General features: G+C 40.0%; 3 protein-coding genes across 6 annotated transcripts in view; all 3 read left to right on the forward strand.

Moving 5' to 3' along the window:
* The first annotated feature begins 514 nt into the window (after positions 1 to 514).
* Positions 515 to 3,479, forward strand: sart1 (spliceosome associated factor 1, recruiter of U4/U6.U5 tri-snRNP). Its single transcript, XM_015020232.1, has one exon. The coding sequence runs from the start codon at positions 873 to 875 to the stop codon at positions 3,189 to 3,191; it is 2,319 nt and encodes a 772-aa protein (XP_014875718.1). The 5' UTR covers positions 515 to 872; the 3' UTR covers positions 3,192 to 3,479.
* An 843-nt stretch (positions 3,480 to 4,322) lies between these two features.
* The window catches only part of LOC106938287 (oxysterol-binding protein 1-like), a 28,083-nt gene continuing 16,818 nt past the window's right edge, over positions 4,323 to 15,587 (forward strand). For all 3 annotated transcript variants that reach the window (XM_015020226.1, XM_015020227.1, XM_015020229.1), the window contains exon 1: positions 4,323 to 4,430. The gene's annotated coding sequence lies outside the window, so the exon portion shown is untranslated. The remainder of the gene's footprint in view (positions 4,431 to 15,587) is intronic.
* LOC106938288 (membrane protein FAM159A-like) lies at positions 5,488 to 12,715 on the forward strand. Of its 2 annotated transcripts, none has more exons than XM_015020231.1 (3): positions 5,488 to 6,389; positions 6,899 to 7,045; positions 11,630 to 11,815. In XM_015020231.1, the coding sequence occupies exons 1-3, from the start codon at positions 6,208 to 6,210 to the stop codon at positions 11,727 to 11,729; spliced, it is 429 nt and encodes a 142-aa protein (XP_014875717.1). In that variant the 5' UTR covers positions 5,488 to 6,207; the 3' UTR covers positions 11,730 to 11,815. The 2 variants fall into 2 exon arrangements, with proteins under 2 accessions (XP_014875717.1, XP_014875716.1); XM_015020230.1 differs by having other exon boundaries at positions 5,492 to 6,389; positions 6,899 to 7,035; positions 11,630 to 12,715.

Genomic DNA, 15,587 nt, shown 5'->3' on the forward strand with positions numbered 1-15,587 from the left:
CATTAGACCATGAGCTTCATATGTTTATCAGTGATGTGAAGAACAAACTATTAATACACTTATTGTGAGACCACTGAATAAACATTGTTTAGTCTTTACTCGTTTTTTCTCAAGAAGTAGAGTTGGCTCTTCAAAATAAATTAGACCGCAACTATTTTTATGCTACTGCTTATAATAATAATAATAATAATAATAATAATAATAATAATAATAATAATAATAATGAAATTACATCAGACTTAAATAGTGCTTTATTGGTATACTCAAAAGCGCTTTATATGAAGTCAGTCATGTTCATTCACGCACACATTTATTTGTTATTAAGGCTGTTCTAATTGAGTGCACTTGTTTAGAATAAAATACATATGTACTGACTTTTAAAGACTGTGTAATGTACATGGCATTTCTTCATAAGTTTTTTAACGAAGACGCGTGAAAGAAAATATTTTCGAGTTCATCTCCTGTTGGGAATCCAATCCAGTTAGGTGGCGCTAGCTCACCTTATAATGCTCTACGAGCCGCCTGATAACTGCAAAAGAAGAAAAAGGTTGTCGTTCGACATTCGTTTCAACTTTAGCGTCGTGAAAGGTTGTGGATTGTAAAACTGGACTGAAAAACACAAATTATTAAAGCTCAAACATCTTAACTTGCGCTTTGTGGATATCAGAGCTCGAAAACAAGATCCAAGTTTCTTCGAAATTAGTGAGTTGTCATCGTGGTTCATTTAGCCTCTGAAGCTAACGTTAGCTAGCTTAAGAGTGAACGCTAGCAGCATTTTCCTCGCTAACCCTTCTAAATAAGACTCTGTAAGCGATTCAGCTTTTGCGGACTCACTCGTTTGGACCTTATAATTGTAACCAGCACAGGAAGCGATGGGCTCTTCTAAAAAACACAAGGAAAAGAGCCGCGACAAGGACGCAGAGGATCGTCGTCGCGAACATAAGAAACATCGCCACAAGGAGAGAGAAAGAGAGGTGTCAGACCGTGATAAAGACAGACGAAAGCGCTCCAGATCCAGAGAAAAGAGCAGGCGGGAGAGCCACAGCAAGGCCGAAAGAGGCGGCGGAGAGCCCCGAGTAAAGAGGGAGAAGGTGGACCCTGGTTATGAAGAGAGCGGCGCAGAGATCCAGCCCCAGAGCACCAGCGGAGATGCCTCCCTGAGCATCGAGGAAACAAACAAACTGCGCGCTAAGCTGGGCCTGAAGCCCCTGGAGCTGAACGAGGGCAAGAAGGAGCTGGGGACCAAGGAGGCGCCGATGGTGGCGGAGACTATCAACCCCGTTCTGATCCGACAGCAGAAGGAGATGCGAGAGAAGCTCGCCGCCATGAAAGAAAAGCGCCTGCTCAATCAAAAACTGGGTAAAGTCAAATCAATCGGCGACGATGACTGGCTGGACGACACGGCCGGTTGGGTGGAGAGAAGCAGGACGCTGGCCAAAGAGAAGGAGATGGCAGAGAAGAGAGCCAAGCTCCTGGAAGAGATGGACGAAGAGTTTGGAGTCAGCAGCCTGGTGGAGGAGGAGTTTGTCCAAAGCAAGCGGGACTCTTATTCATCACAAGATCTGAAGGGTCTCAAAGTGCAGCACAAGGTGGACTCCTTCACCGAGGGCCAGACTGTTGTCCTGACCCTGCAGGACAAAGGTGTGCTGGAAGAGGAGGAAGATGTGCTGGTAAACGTGGGGCTGGTGGACAAGGAGAAAACTGAAAAGAACGTGGAGCTGAAGAAGAAGAAGCCCGACTATAAGCCCTACGAGGAAGAGGAGAGCGTGGACGATATGGTCACCTTCAAGCCGCACACTGTGCTCTCAAAGTACGACGAAGAAATCGAGGGTGAGAAGAAAAAGAGCTTCCGGTTGGGCAGCTGGGGCTTCGCGGATGGGGAGCGAGAGCGCGAGCTTCAGGCGATGAAAGAAACGCTGCGGAATCAGGCTCAGTCCCTGGTGATGCCTGCTCTCACCATCGCCTCAGAGTACTACACGCCTCAGGAGATGGTCGGCTTCAAGAAGACGAAGCGCAAAGTCAAAAAGATCAGGAAGAAAGAAAAGGTGACGATCGCAGACGGACTTCTGGACGACACCCGCACCTCTGACTTCGGCTCAAGGGCGCGAGGCAGAGGCCGCAGACAGGCGGAGGAGGAGCAACAACAGGAGAGCGAAGAGAAAGGTAAAGATGGTGGCAGCTGGCCGCACGAACTGCCCCAAATGTCCGATGACATCAGGACGGCAGAGATGGATATTAGTGACGAAGATGATTACGTTCCTCCTGAGCCGGCCGTGATTGAGGAGGACGAGGCGGAGCAGGAGCTCCAGAAGCAGCTGGAGAAGCAGAGGAAGCTGAGGCAGAAGCAGCTTCTCAAAGACTCTGGGGAGAAGGTGGCGGCGCAGATCAAAGTCCTGGCTAAAGGCGACGACGACCATGATCCCGAGAAGAAGAACAACATCGTCTTCAACGCCACCTCAGAGTTCTGCAGAACTCTGGGGGACATTCCAACGTATGGACTGTCTGGAAACCGGGAGGACCAGGAGGACATCATGGACTTTGAGCACGAAGAAGAAAAAGAAGACGGCGGAGGTTCAGATTCTGAAATTGACGAGAACGTCGGATGGAGCACCGTTAACCTGGACGAAGAGCAGCAACAGGCGGATTTCTCCACGGCCTCTGCCACTATTCTGGACGAGGAGCCCATCGTTAACTCCGGCCTCGCAGCTGCATTGAAGCTGTGCACCAACAAAGGCCTGCTGGACACCCAGATGCAAAAGGTGGCCCGCGTCAAGGCACCGAAGGGGGCCCTGCCCAATGACAACTACTGCATCGAGGACAAGATGGGCTTCGATGACAAGTACAGCCGCAGAGAAGAGTACAGAGGCTTCACGCAGGAATTCAAGGAGAAGGACAGCTATAAGCCCGATGTCAAGATCGAGTACGTGGATGAGTCCGGGCGGAAGCTTACGCCGAAGGAAGCTTTCAGACAGCTGTCGCACCGATTCCACGGGAAGGGTTCTGGAAAGATGAAGACAGAGAAGAGGATGAAAAAGCTGGAGGAAGAGGCGCTGCTGAAGAAGATGAGCAGCAGCGATACTCCTCTTGGGACGGTGGCTTTGCTTCAGGAGAAGCAGAAATCTCAGAAAACCCCATACATAGTGCTTAGTGGGAGTGGGAAGAGCATGAATGCAAACAACATCACTAAATGACTTCCTGGTCCGATGTGTAGCATAGAAACACACAGACATACGCAGAGATCTTTTTAGATAATTCCTTGTTTTTTTTTTGTGTCCTAGCTGGTAAAAAAAAAAAAAAAATCAGATTATAAAAATGTTGAATAAAATCAGTGCAACTATAAGACAGTTTTATTTGTGTTGTGAATATTTTCAGTTGCAAGATACAGTCAGTGTCATAATTTTGAACTTGGATATAGAAAAGAGAAAAATGCATCTAAAATTCTGAACATGTTTTAAAATAAAGATTGGTGAAATTATGAAGCTCTTCTCAGTGGTTTTAACTTTGATTTTTTTCAAAACAGGTCAAATTCACTTTATGCAGCTTATCTGACGTGTAACTGGATAAAATATGAAGACTATTAATACAGTTGTATTAAACAGCTCAGTTGGCATAAAACTACAAAGAATTTACAAACTGGTTTGGTTCTATATTAAATAATAATTGAGCTGTCTTTCATTTAACTATGGAGATGTTTGGCTCTGTTATGCATACACATGATAGAAGTAGCTTTGAAAATGTTTAGATCCTACCCCTAAATGACCACAAATATGATTTAGTCATTTAGCCTGGAATAGTCAACAAAAATTGAACAAATTTATTTTCCCATTTGTTTTAAATATTACATATTTAAAAAAAAAGAATGGAATGAACCAAGTTGATTTAACAGCAACACCCTTAAATGAGATACCACATATTTTACATTTAAAATATCACATAATAAAAATCTAATAAATTGCATCAAAGAATATCTTAGGTTGAAAGTATTAAATTAGATAAGTGGAAGACCATTTATGTTTTGCTGCATTTTATTTTTAATAAACACTTTTATTTGAATTCTTTTTGAAAAACTCAAAATACAACAGAAAACACTGCAAATTTAATTAATAGATTTGCTGTATTTGCAATGTTGGTTGTTTTTTATTAACATATCACTGCAGTTTGATATGTCAGCCCTGTAGATGAAAGTATTTTTAAAAGTAATTATGAAAAAAAATCTGCAAAGTTTATTTCTACATTCAATTGACGTTATTTGATCCATCGCGGTTATTTTTTTTTTCTTTTTTTATAGCTAGTCTTCAGCGGAACTAATAAGAACGATTAAAGAGGTTGGCCGGACACCGTTCCGATGCACAACGCGTTGCTAAGTATTTAGCACAGCTAACGCTTCTGCTCCTTCGTCCTGTCTTCTTACAGGAGATGCTCGCGGACAGGTAAGAGACCTAGAGATGGTTGACCTAGTTCTGAAAATGGGATAAAAACATTTAGTGAAGTTGCTCAGTTCGTATAGTTAGCTTCTCGGGCGCGCGAGGCTTAAACTCGTTTTCATCTGGTTTAGCTTGCTGTGAGCTTAAACGCAGCCAGAGTTTAAGTAGCTTTGAAGTGAAGAGCTCTGGCGTCTGTTTCACTTGTAACTTACCCACCGGTATCCAGACGGTGATCATTTGGTCATGAATGTCGTCTTTAGGAACAGCTGCACATATTCTGTTATGGGAACTGAGTGGGTTTCCCACATATATATATATATATATATATATATATATATATATATATATATATAATTTCAATTTTTAAATGTTTTAGTAATTTATTACTCATTTTAATGGATCATAATATTTAACAAGTAAAAACATTTAAGTAAATACATTTAAAATTGTTTTATATAGCTGAAAAACCAAGACTTCTTGTTGTCCAAGTTGGGTACTGTGTTTTTTATTAACATGAAAAGTGATGCAAAAACCTATGTTTTATTATTTTTCTTTTGTAAATTTGTTTTTTCTTTTTTTAAACTGCCTAAATGGTCAATTTAATAACATCACATTAAATTAACTCAAAATACCCTTATTTTTGAAAAAATGTGTCCGAGAATTTTCTGCTAACTCTGTTACCATATGGTTTTGTCTCTGTAAGTCTGTGAAATTGCCTTCTACGGCTATATAAACTGCATAAAATTAGGTCACTTACTTTTACTGATAAGACCCCAAACACACAGAGGTCTTTGTGCCATTCTCTGGGAAATATTTTAGTCTAAAAATCACAATCACCAGGGGTTATTTTTTTCAACGTCAATCTTGTTACCAAAGTATAATGAGAAAAAAAACACAGATTTTTGATCAGAGACAAGTTTATTTAATGGTTTTTAAACCATTATCTCATTGGTGTCATGTATTTTCAGCATTTCTACTCACAAGTGGAGCTTTTAACAAAAATGTTTGAAATGGTCAATTCTTTTACCATCAACTCTGTTACCAAATAGGGTAACAGAGTTGATGGNTTTGTAGAAACAGTCCACATGCCAAGGCGCTGGATTTTATACACCTGTCGCCATGGAAGGCATTGGAACATCCCAATTCACTTACGGGAAGGGGAAACGGATACTTCTGGAAATACAGACGATGCTCCATGAAGCTTCACTGAAAGTAAAGTTTACTCCCATATCGAGCACAGTTCAGTGACGTGTCAGAGAACTGCTCTCAGTTCTAGCCTCTCACAGACAAAACGGCATTATTCTCCATGGAGCTTACCCCACTCGTGAACTCCTTCTTAGACAACATAGTCCGTTGTGTTAAGACATTCCAGACGCATGTCTGACAGTGACTTGACACCGGCAAACACAACAGTGCCGCTTCACCCTAATTGGATATACAGCTTATGAAAAAATAATCACATTCTCACAGCATTTCAAGAAAGAAAGATAGAAAAAAAGATGCTGATGAGTGTGTCAGAAAGATGGTAAGGAGAGAGAGAGATCCATACTTTTCTTCCAATTCAAAGTTTTCTACCTCCCTCTCTTCCTCTCTCTCTCTGCCTCAGCGCCTTCAACTTCGCTCCCTCTGTTGATGCAGTCACACTCCTCTTCCCCCCGTGCCCAACGGCCATCTCTCAGCCCCCCGCTCGCGCAGGAATCTGTCTCCGCGCTCTAATCCTCACATCAGAAGTGCTGTCTGTCTGTATTCCTCGCCCTTTTTTTTCACCCCTCTTCGCTGCAGCATGAGCGCTGAATGCAGCAGTTACTACAACACCGACGGCGTGTTTGTGGAGGCTTTCTCCTGCCCCAAACCTGGCAGCGCTGCCTTCGCCGTCTACTGTTGTGGCTTTAATGATGTGAAGTATTGCTGCGATGATCCCAACAGCTTTTTCCCCTACGAGTATGGATACATGTGGTGGCTAAGGTGAGCATACTTTTCCTGTGTTTAAGACCAACATTCTCTTAATGACTCTGAAAGACTTAACTGAGTTTGTCAGCTAGTTAGTGTGTTTATAACAGCCATTAAATGATGTAAAGAGGCTAAAGTTGTTTGCATTTTTTTTTCATTTTCTAGTCTATAGATGAATGTGATCATAAAACCTTCAAAAGGCTTTTCTTCTACCATCCCCCCCATTGCTTATTATCTGCAGAATAACCTGATTACTGCGTGACCCTCTGATTTATTTTTTTTGTTTTGTTTTTTCCCTCAAGTATGTTTGTTTTCCACCACTAACAGAATGAAAACATTCTGATTTATCTCAAAGTGTACAGTAGCTTTGGTCTGAAACAAGTGTTTGCACATGTTTAAATGTTAATTATTCTTCCCACCATCCCTGTTTTCACACCTTTTAATGTTTTTTCTTTTCTTTTTTTTTTCTTTTTTTTCTAGCTTACCAGCTCTGTTTCCTAATCGACCGCCTTGTCTCCTCTCAGTATCGGTGCTCTTGTAGGTCTTTCAATCGCGGCCGTGGTGCTCCTCGCCTTCCTCATCACCGTCTGCGTCCTCTGCTACCTTTTCATAGCCACCAAACCCAATCGCCTAGATAACGGCCTGCCCCTCAGAGCACCAGGTCAGGATGGGTGTGTGTCAGACTCTTCATTTTGTGCTTCTTTTTTTTTATTTTTTTTTTATGTGGTTCCTGAAAGCCTTAAATTAGGATGGATTTCTACCATTTGAGTGTGTGTGTGTGCATGTGTGTGTTTCTGTGCCAGGTGAGAGGCTGTTTTGTAATGGAACTGAACCACCTGCACTGCCGGTGAGCTATGACACATCACCAGCAGTGATATTTCTATGCGCTGCATACAGATCCCTTGATTCAGACATCTACTTTTACATTATGCTCAGTGTTAAAAAATGTGCTGCTGGAGTGTGTCATTTCTGAGTTTGGCCTTGATTTTGATTTCAACAAGTTACATGATTGGAATTTCCATGTTTCTGGGGAAAAAAAAAAAAAAAAAACTAGCTGCAGGCAAACAAGACAAAATGCAAAACCCCCCAAAAAATCCTTTTCGACTTTTCAACACTTGATGGAAGTTAAGTCCAAACTCTTTAGGCTTTCACTTCAGCTCTCTGTTTCTCACTCCTCTAACTCTATAACATACTTACAATGTTGTTTTCTAACCCTGATCTCACCCTGATTTGTTCATAACCCTGTTGACATTACCTCCCAGAATAGCATGTAGAAATGTCGTGTTGCCGCTGCTGTCTAAGCAACAAAATGATGAGTAAGGAATGATAGCTTCATGACAGTTGGCAGCATTTCCATTTTTCAAAATCAATGCCACACTCTCTATAAACTGCTGGGTTGAAAACAAACCCATCTAAGGTGGATGAGATATGGGCAAATCAAGCCCTGAGTTTCATATTTTTGCATTTAGTTTATTTTAAGATATTACAAGCAGCAACGTGAACCCCCAGTATTGGTGCAGATTAGGAACCACAGCCACCTGCAAAAAGTTTACATCCATAAATACTTGAGAATCCCTCTGTGAACATTTGTAAATGCTTACTTTAGTTGACCTTTTTCATCTTTACGTCATTTTATAATGTTATTCCCTTGTCCAAAACATACTTGTAGTGTTCCCTTGATTCTTTCCTTTAATCTCCCATGGCAACCACCTGGGTGGACCTAGCACCGCCTTCAAGGATGAAGCTCCTCCTTGAAGCTGAAGTATCTGAGTTTCCAACTCAGCACTCCTCCACCGGGCTCCTTCAGACTAGCCAGCAGCAATTAGCAAACACCTGGTGGAACTGCAGATCTGCTGATGTCGTTATGTGAGCTACTTCTCAGTGCAACGCTGGTGAAAACTTTGTTAAAGGGTTAATAGAGGAGCCATGTTGTAAGGACTTACTGAAGGCGGAGTTTCAGAAAGAGCAGGAGTTTCTTAAAGATTCAGAGACCCAATTTCAAGACGTTAAATGAGAGAGTAAATTTTCTTTTAAGTTATATTTGATGTACAGCATTTTTGTAACATCTGAAGGTGTCATAGTTACTTGATTGTGCAATAAACTGCTCCTTTGAAATGCATTTACATGCAGAGTGAAAACCATCTGAGCTACAGCACAAACCAACATGTACAGTTTTCTTTATTTCTGCTTTTGGGAGAACATTCAATCAGTGTCGAAGGGAAATAAATGAGTAAACATGAAAACAACTTTTTTATGCATGTAAGGTAAAGTTTGACTTATTTCTAATGTAGTATCTATCTACTGATCAATCAAATGTGGAGTCACGTTCCACAGAATAGATGAGGTCCACTCTAAATATCTCACATTCAGTTTATATCTCTCTTCTTTTCATTTAACTGCTGCGACGTGTTTTTAAACAGAAGTTCTTTATGGTATTAACAGTGCGTTTTAATCGTGACTAGCTGTTAGCTTTTGCCCGGACCGGCTGCTATGGAATTGTGCTAAATAAATATGTTGGTGGTATTCACTGCAGGTGAGATGTTAACTGTTCATATGCGTGCATTTAATGTTTATTTCATCAGACACAATACTTAAAACAATGTCACATTTAAGAAGTGACTGTGTAACCTGAATGTACCGTTGAGCTAGCTTTCCCAGGATGCATTCCATCCTGGCCAATCAGCAAACAGGAGGAGGAGTCGTGAACGACGAGGTCAACTTTCTGTCGACGGTTGTAGTTTAGCAATGGAAGTGGAGGAAGTGAACGTTCAGTCCGCGTTCCAAATATGGAACAAATAAAGTCGGAGCAAGAGGAATGTTTAAGACATTTTATTGCTGGTAAAAGATGTAGTCTGTCTTGGCAGTTGGGGATGGTTGTTTACAGGACATTTCCAGTAAGCTTCACATGGACCTGTCTTTACGAAAGAGCTGGCATATTGCATACCAAACATTAGCGATTGGATCAAATCAGAACCCATCACTTCAAACTTCAAAGGAGTCTATGCCTCCAAGCAATCTTTTCTTATTTTATAGTGTTATAATCGTGTCCAGGCCCTCTGTATGAAGCACAGCACAGATCAGGGGCCTGCTCTTTACCAGGCTACACCCAAAGTTTCATGATTTTTGGGACTTTGTTTTTGTATTTAATCTTTAGTCATGCTTGGATTTTCATTTTTAGTTCAGTCTTTAATTTTAAGATTCCCCCTGCTTTTGGTTCTGTACATTTTTTTTGTTTTGTACATTTTTATGTTGCCTCTTTGCACTCAAACTCCTCAGCATAAGTATCTCTTCATACCATCTCCTCCTGTTGTTGCTAACAGTCTGGTTTGTTTGTTGTTGTTTTCCGATGGGTTCTTGTTCTTGGACTTTTCCCCTAATTTGCAGCCCCAGTATTTTTTAAGATTAACCAAAAAGTATAAAAAATGACTTAAGGGAAAACCATAAGTAATTTGAAGATAGTAACAGATACATAACAAGACTCAACTTGTGTGTTCTAGTATAAACCTTTAACAGAACCTAGCTAGTACTAGCTTTCATTCGCTACATCCTTGGCTATAAGCTAATGGTACCTTAAGTGAATAAGCTGGTTTGTCGTGTGAACTACAGTCATTGACACAACCCATTGGCATTAACTGGATAACATGTGATATCAATATCATTAATATCTAAAGAGATAAAGTGAGAAAAGTGAAAACTCTCAAGGCAGTGGAAGGCTAGCCTAGCCGCTAATCAGACTGAACCCTGTTTTGTCAAAATTAGTGATTTAAAACAACCCAAACAAGATTATTTATGATCGCTACATATCCATATGGTAGAAATAACAGATATTAAATGCTTACAGTTTCAGAAGAGATTCAGCTGAGAAGCGTCTTTGTTACTATACAACGTTGAGACAGTAAAAGCTGAGAGCTCTGTCAATCTACTGGGATGCCTTAGTAAAATAACATCTTTGGATAAGAAGGCAACAGGTGTAGCAAAGTGGGTTTATGCATGTAGTGAGGTGTTTTGTTTTTTTTTCTTTTGAAGTAACTGGTTTGACGTTTAGCTAAATTTATTCATTTTTGTCTGTTTCGCTGATCACAAACCTACTGACATGTCCCTGGAAATCTGCACCTTTAATCAGAAGAAGTTTAACTTACACCTTCATTAGATACATCAAAGCAAAACTAAATTATTCCTGCAATCAGTGGAGGATTTTCATTTTGTCAACTGAAAGTCCGTGTGGGGAGAAAAATCTTTACTCCATGTTTGTTATTGTGTTCCCACCGACCACAAACGAAGCTCTGTTTTCTAAATACTATTACCAGACCTACCGAGATCAGATCAGGTATTATTAGGTTTAAGAAATACCCAGTAATTTAGCCACCTTGTTTTATGATCAATCATGTTTCTTTATTGTGCTTGAACTCCATGCCTTTCCATCGCTAACCTCGTTCTCCATCTACAGCGGGAAACCGCTTCTCAAAAAGAATCAAATACACAGTAGAAGTGATCTGATTGATTTAAAACATGGAAAGTGCCAGATCAATATTAAATCTTTTCACTGCACAGCTGTAGACATTTACAAAGCAGATAAATATAACAGTCTACAAAACAAGGATGGCAATTCGAGTTGCACACAAATTGAATAAATAAGACTTCAGGACCGGACTTAACCTTTGACCTAAAGACTTGAGACTTCAGACTTGACTTAGGCTTTGTGCACACATAGCCGGATCTTTATAAGAACGTCTGTTAATAGTTCTGAAAGGGTAAATATTATGTTTGATCAATTTTCCAAATACTCTAAATCATCCAGTTTTTTGTGTAGTGAATTAAATGCTAACAAATTAATGGATAACTGTCAGGAAATAAAACAGGAATCTAATTTTCATGTGGTAACTTTTAACAGTTTTACAAACCTGACCTACAGGGATGCAGGGTTAGAGCTGCAGCAGATGTTGTCAGTTTGATAAATAAATGTTTTTTTTAATCGTTACACACTTGAGACTTGATTCTGACTTGGGACAAAAAACTTCAGACTTAGTTTTGGTCCTGCAAGACTCGAGACTTGACTTAGAAAAGGTGACTTGTGAACATCTTTGATGCAAAATAAATAGTTTGTTCCTTCAGGCCGTCCACTTTTTCATGAATTTTGACCCAACTAATATTTTTGGCTCACTTTTCCAGTCCATTACCCAGCATTTGGTGTAAAGAACAACCCTCTTTTTTTTATAGTTTGGTGATTATTTTTGTTTCGTCGTTGTGTTTCCCAGCCGGAGACCCCAACGAGGGACCCAGCCAAGGGAGAGCAGCCGGTGGTTCCGGTCCGCAGGGGTTCAGAAAACACATGATGAACAGGAAAGTGGACTCTGACAACGAGCCGTCGGACCCGGAGCGGCTTTTCCAGCGCTGTTTCACCGCTACGGTCACAAGCGTGAAAGTCGAAAGCCCCACATAGGCCTCCGAAAAACTTGCTTTTGAAGAAAAATAGCAGAAAAAAGAAAAAAGAAGCAGTCGGTATGTCACGGCTCAGGAAGGGAGGCGAACCTGGACACAATCAGAGCTGCCAGTGAGCCGCTCTGAGTGGGAGGACTACGGCATTAGTCAGCATCATGTGCTACACATTGTAGTCATGGTGGCTGAGTGGAGCAAATTTTGTTTTTTTTCCATTATTGGAGTAAAAAAAAAAAAAAAAGAAAGACAAAAAGCACTCCCAGTGTCCTGAAAGTGCTTGTCACTGTTACTGAAACTTTGTTCCATTTTAAGTGGAAAGGGTTGATCTTTCATCCTCTCAGAAGTGATTTGCAGACTATATGTGTGGCTCTGTGAGAGCCGGATAATAACACGGCGGCGAAGGGATTGCGGAGACTCACGGAAATGAAAACAGGATGCGAGTTTTTAATGTTAAGTCAGACCCTTGTGACACTTGGCGCTGCCGATTTGAGGCAGTGTCATCTCAGGAATGCAAGGACTGGAGTGGGCTGCTGGTTTCTTCACAAGCTTACTGTGACAAGTCTTTACATCTAAATGGCAGACGTCCTTTTTCTACCCATCAACGTGACGATGACGAGAGGACGAATGAGATTGTTGGGGCTCGTCAGAGTCTAGCGGTCTGGTCTGCTCCGTCGTCAGTCAGCGACGTCGTCTTTTATCAGTTATCAAAACTGTTTTCCTCAGCAGAAGACAAAAGTCTCCTTGAACATGTCTAATGACATTAATAGGTTTTGTGTGATGTTAGCAGTTTGTGACAGCTTGTATTTCAGTTCTAATCACGAGGCGATGATGTAAGAGGTCAGCTGACAGCACTGTGAACGAGCAAATGATTGTGAGACTTGAATAAAGCGAACAACAACCTCAGAGCTGAACTGGTGCTGTGCTTCAAGAGAGTCTTTCACCTGAACGGGGGGAGATCTGAGGTCTGACTGTAGCTATTAGAAAGCAGGTAAAGTGAGTGATTCTATAACTGCAGATACATTTGATGTCCAGAGTCATTATTTTTGGTCTGGTATATTAAAAGATTTCAATTTTTTAAATGTTTTAGTAATTTATTACTCATTTTAATAGATCATAATATTTAACAAGTAAAAACATTTAAGTAAATACATTTAAAATTGTTTTATATACCTGAAAAACTAAGACTACTTGTTGTCCGAGTTGGGTACTGTCTTTTTTATTAACCTGAAAAATGATGCAAAAACCTATGTTTTATTATTTTTCTTTGGTGAATTTGTTTTTTCTATCTTTTTTTAAACTGCCTAAATGGTCAATTTAATAACAACATCACATTAAATTAACTCAAAATACCCTTATTTTTGAAGAAATATGTGTCCGAGAATTTTTTGTCAACTCTGTTACCATATGGTTTTGTCCCTGTAAATCTGTGAAATTGCCTTCTACGGCTATATAAACTGCATAAAATTAAGTCATTTACTTTTACTGAAAAGACCCCAAACACACAGAGGTCTATGTGCCATTCTCTGGGAAATATTTTAGTCTAAAAATCACAATCACCAGGGGTTATTGTTTTCACCGTCAATCTTGTTACCAAAGTATCATGAGAAAAATACCACAGATTTTTGATCAGAGACAAGTTTATTTAATGGTTTTTAAACCATTATCATATCGGTGTCATGTATTTTCAGCATTTCTACTCATAAGTGGAGTTTTTAACAAAAATGTTTGAAATGGTCAATTCTGTTACCATCAACTCTGTTACCAAATAGGGTAACAGAGTTGATGGTAACAGAGTTTTCAGTTCTAAATTATTATGGTTCTGTCAATTCCGTTACTAACACCAACTCTGTTAGGTAACAGAGTTGACATGTTTATGACATACTTTCATAAAAAACAAGAAAAACTGTTGTCTAGAGCAACATATACATTGTTGGTTGACTTCTGCTGTGATTTAGTGTTACTGACCAAATTTATTTCTAAAAGAATGATGGTTTTCAATGAGTTTTAATGAAAAACTATGCAAATAACTCTGTGAAAAGTTGAGTATGTTTTGATTTTTTAAAATGTATTTTTAAGTAAAACATCTCAATTTAAAGTATTTGGGTAGTAGGAAAAGTTTTGGTGTAATGGAATAAAAATATTTTAGTCTGCTAGAATTTATTGTTTTTTTCACTCACTGTCTATATTGTCCGTAACAGAGTTGACATAACATACCGCAAAACATACGTTTTTTCTGAGAAAAAATGATAAAATATGTAACTAATGTTTGGCAATTACAGATATTTTTTTTAAGTTTAATGCCTTTTCAATAGACTACCTATGAAACATTTTAAGAAATTATTTATTTTTTGTCATTTCTTGAAGTGCCAAATGTATCTCCAATTATAGAATCACTCAAGTAAGTATTGAACACGTTGGTGTTGTACAATCAAAAAACGATGAGTCAGAAAACAAGTTAGGCTGTCAAGACATGGGAGGCCACTACAAGCATTTGGCTTGCCAACGTGGGTGAATCTTCATCATTGCAGACTGAACGTCTGCATATTGTATCATGGGTTTAACGTAACCTGGTTAAGTTGCTCTTTTTGCAAAGCATTGCTGAAAATTTCCTTGCGGTTTCCTTTGCACTGGGGGTAAAGGATATTGACAGTTTGTTCTCAATCAACCTACCTGGTAAAATAAAGGTTAAATTCAAAACCATAATAACATTAATAAAACTTTTTACCGCTTCTTCCTCATCGACACGTTGCAACTGCAAACTGAATTATTTTATCGGGAATGGGATGTGAAAGACCAACACAAAGCGGTGCATAACTGTTAAATAAAAGAATAAATGTGTAGGTTCTGTGTTTTGAGTTTTAGTTTCTTTCTGTCTAGTCCCATTTTCCCCCGTGAGTCTCTGTGTTGTCTCGATTGATCCCAGGTGTGTCTAGTTTCCCTGATTACCCTCTGTGTATTTATACCCACCTGGTGTCTTTGTTCCTGGTCCGGTCCTCGTCCATCATTTGTTCATTGATCATCTGTCTGTTTCCAGTTTTGCCTGTCATTCTGAGTTTGTTCCTGATTCTTTATTAAAAACATCATTTCATCATTACTACCTGGGTTTACCGGCATCTCCCTCACCTTCAACCACTGCACATCATGACAAAATTACATAGTTTTCAAAAATTTGAATATGTGAACGTTTGACAAATGTGGCATGCAATGCATCCCTCCTTACTTTTATGCCCCTTGATGAAACCCAGTCTTCGGAAAACACCTGACTATAAAATTCTCAAAATGATAAAATATACCAGGTTGTAGTTCTTCTGTTTGGTGCTGCACCTAAAAATGGATGGAGATTAACATGCTCCCAAAGTGAAACGCTATTATTCCCGGAACCCGTGGTTCGGTTTCTGGCGGCCACCGGCAGATGACGAACCACAGCCGACACGGCAAGAGAATCTGGCGGTGACTGCCGAGAAAACATTTGTTTGCTCCTTTCACTTGTCATTCGCACAAAAAAGAGCAAATCCTGCCGAGAGCAGATAAGGTATAATTTTAGGGTTTAGAAATAACTCGGCGGCAGCTACGATCCTTCATGAAATAACAGCAGCCTGACTGCATTCATTCTCAACCCAAAACCGGAGTGCTCACATATACAGCTGACGTCCTCTGACAAAACCTAATGTTTTTGCTTTGTAATATTGAAGCAGCTGTCTGTATTTCTCCCTGCGATGACGCCATAAGCTAGGCCTGGGGATGTGCGACGTTAGTGATCTGATCGAGCTCCAGCTC

The sequence above is a fragment of the Poecilia latipinna genome, unplaced genomic scaffold, assembly GCF_001443285.1.
Source record: "Poecilia latipinna isolate Pla-1442-1.1 unplaced genomic scaffold, P_latipinna-1.0 Scaffold2550, whole genome shotgun sequence".
NCBI classification, from domain to species: Eukaryota; Metazoa; Chordata; class Actinopteri; order Cyprinodontiformes; family Poeciliidae; genus Poecilia; species Poecilia latipinna.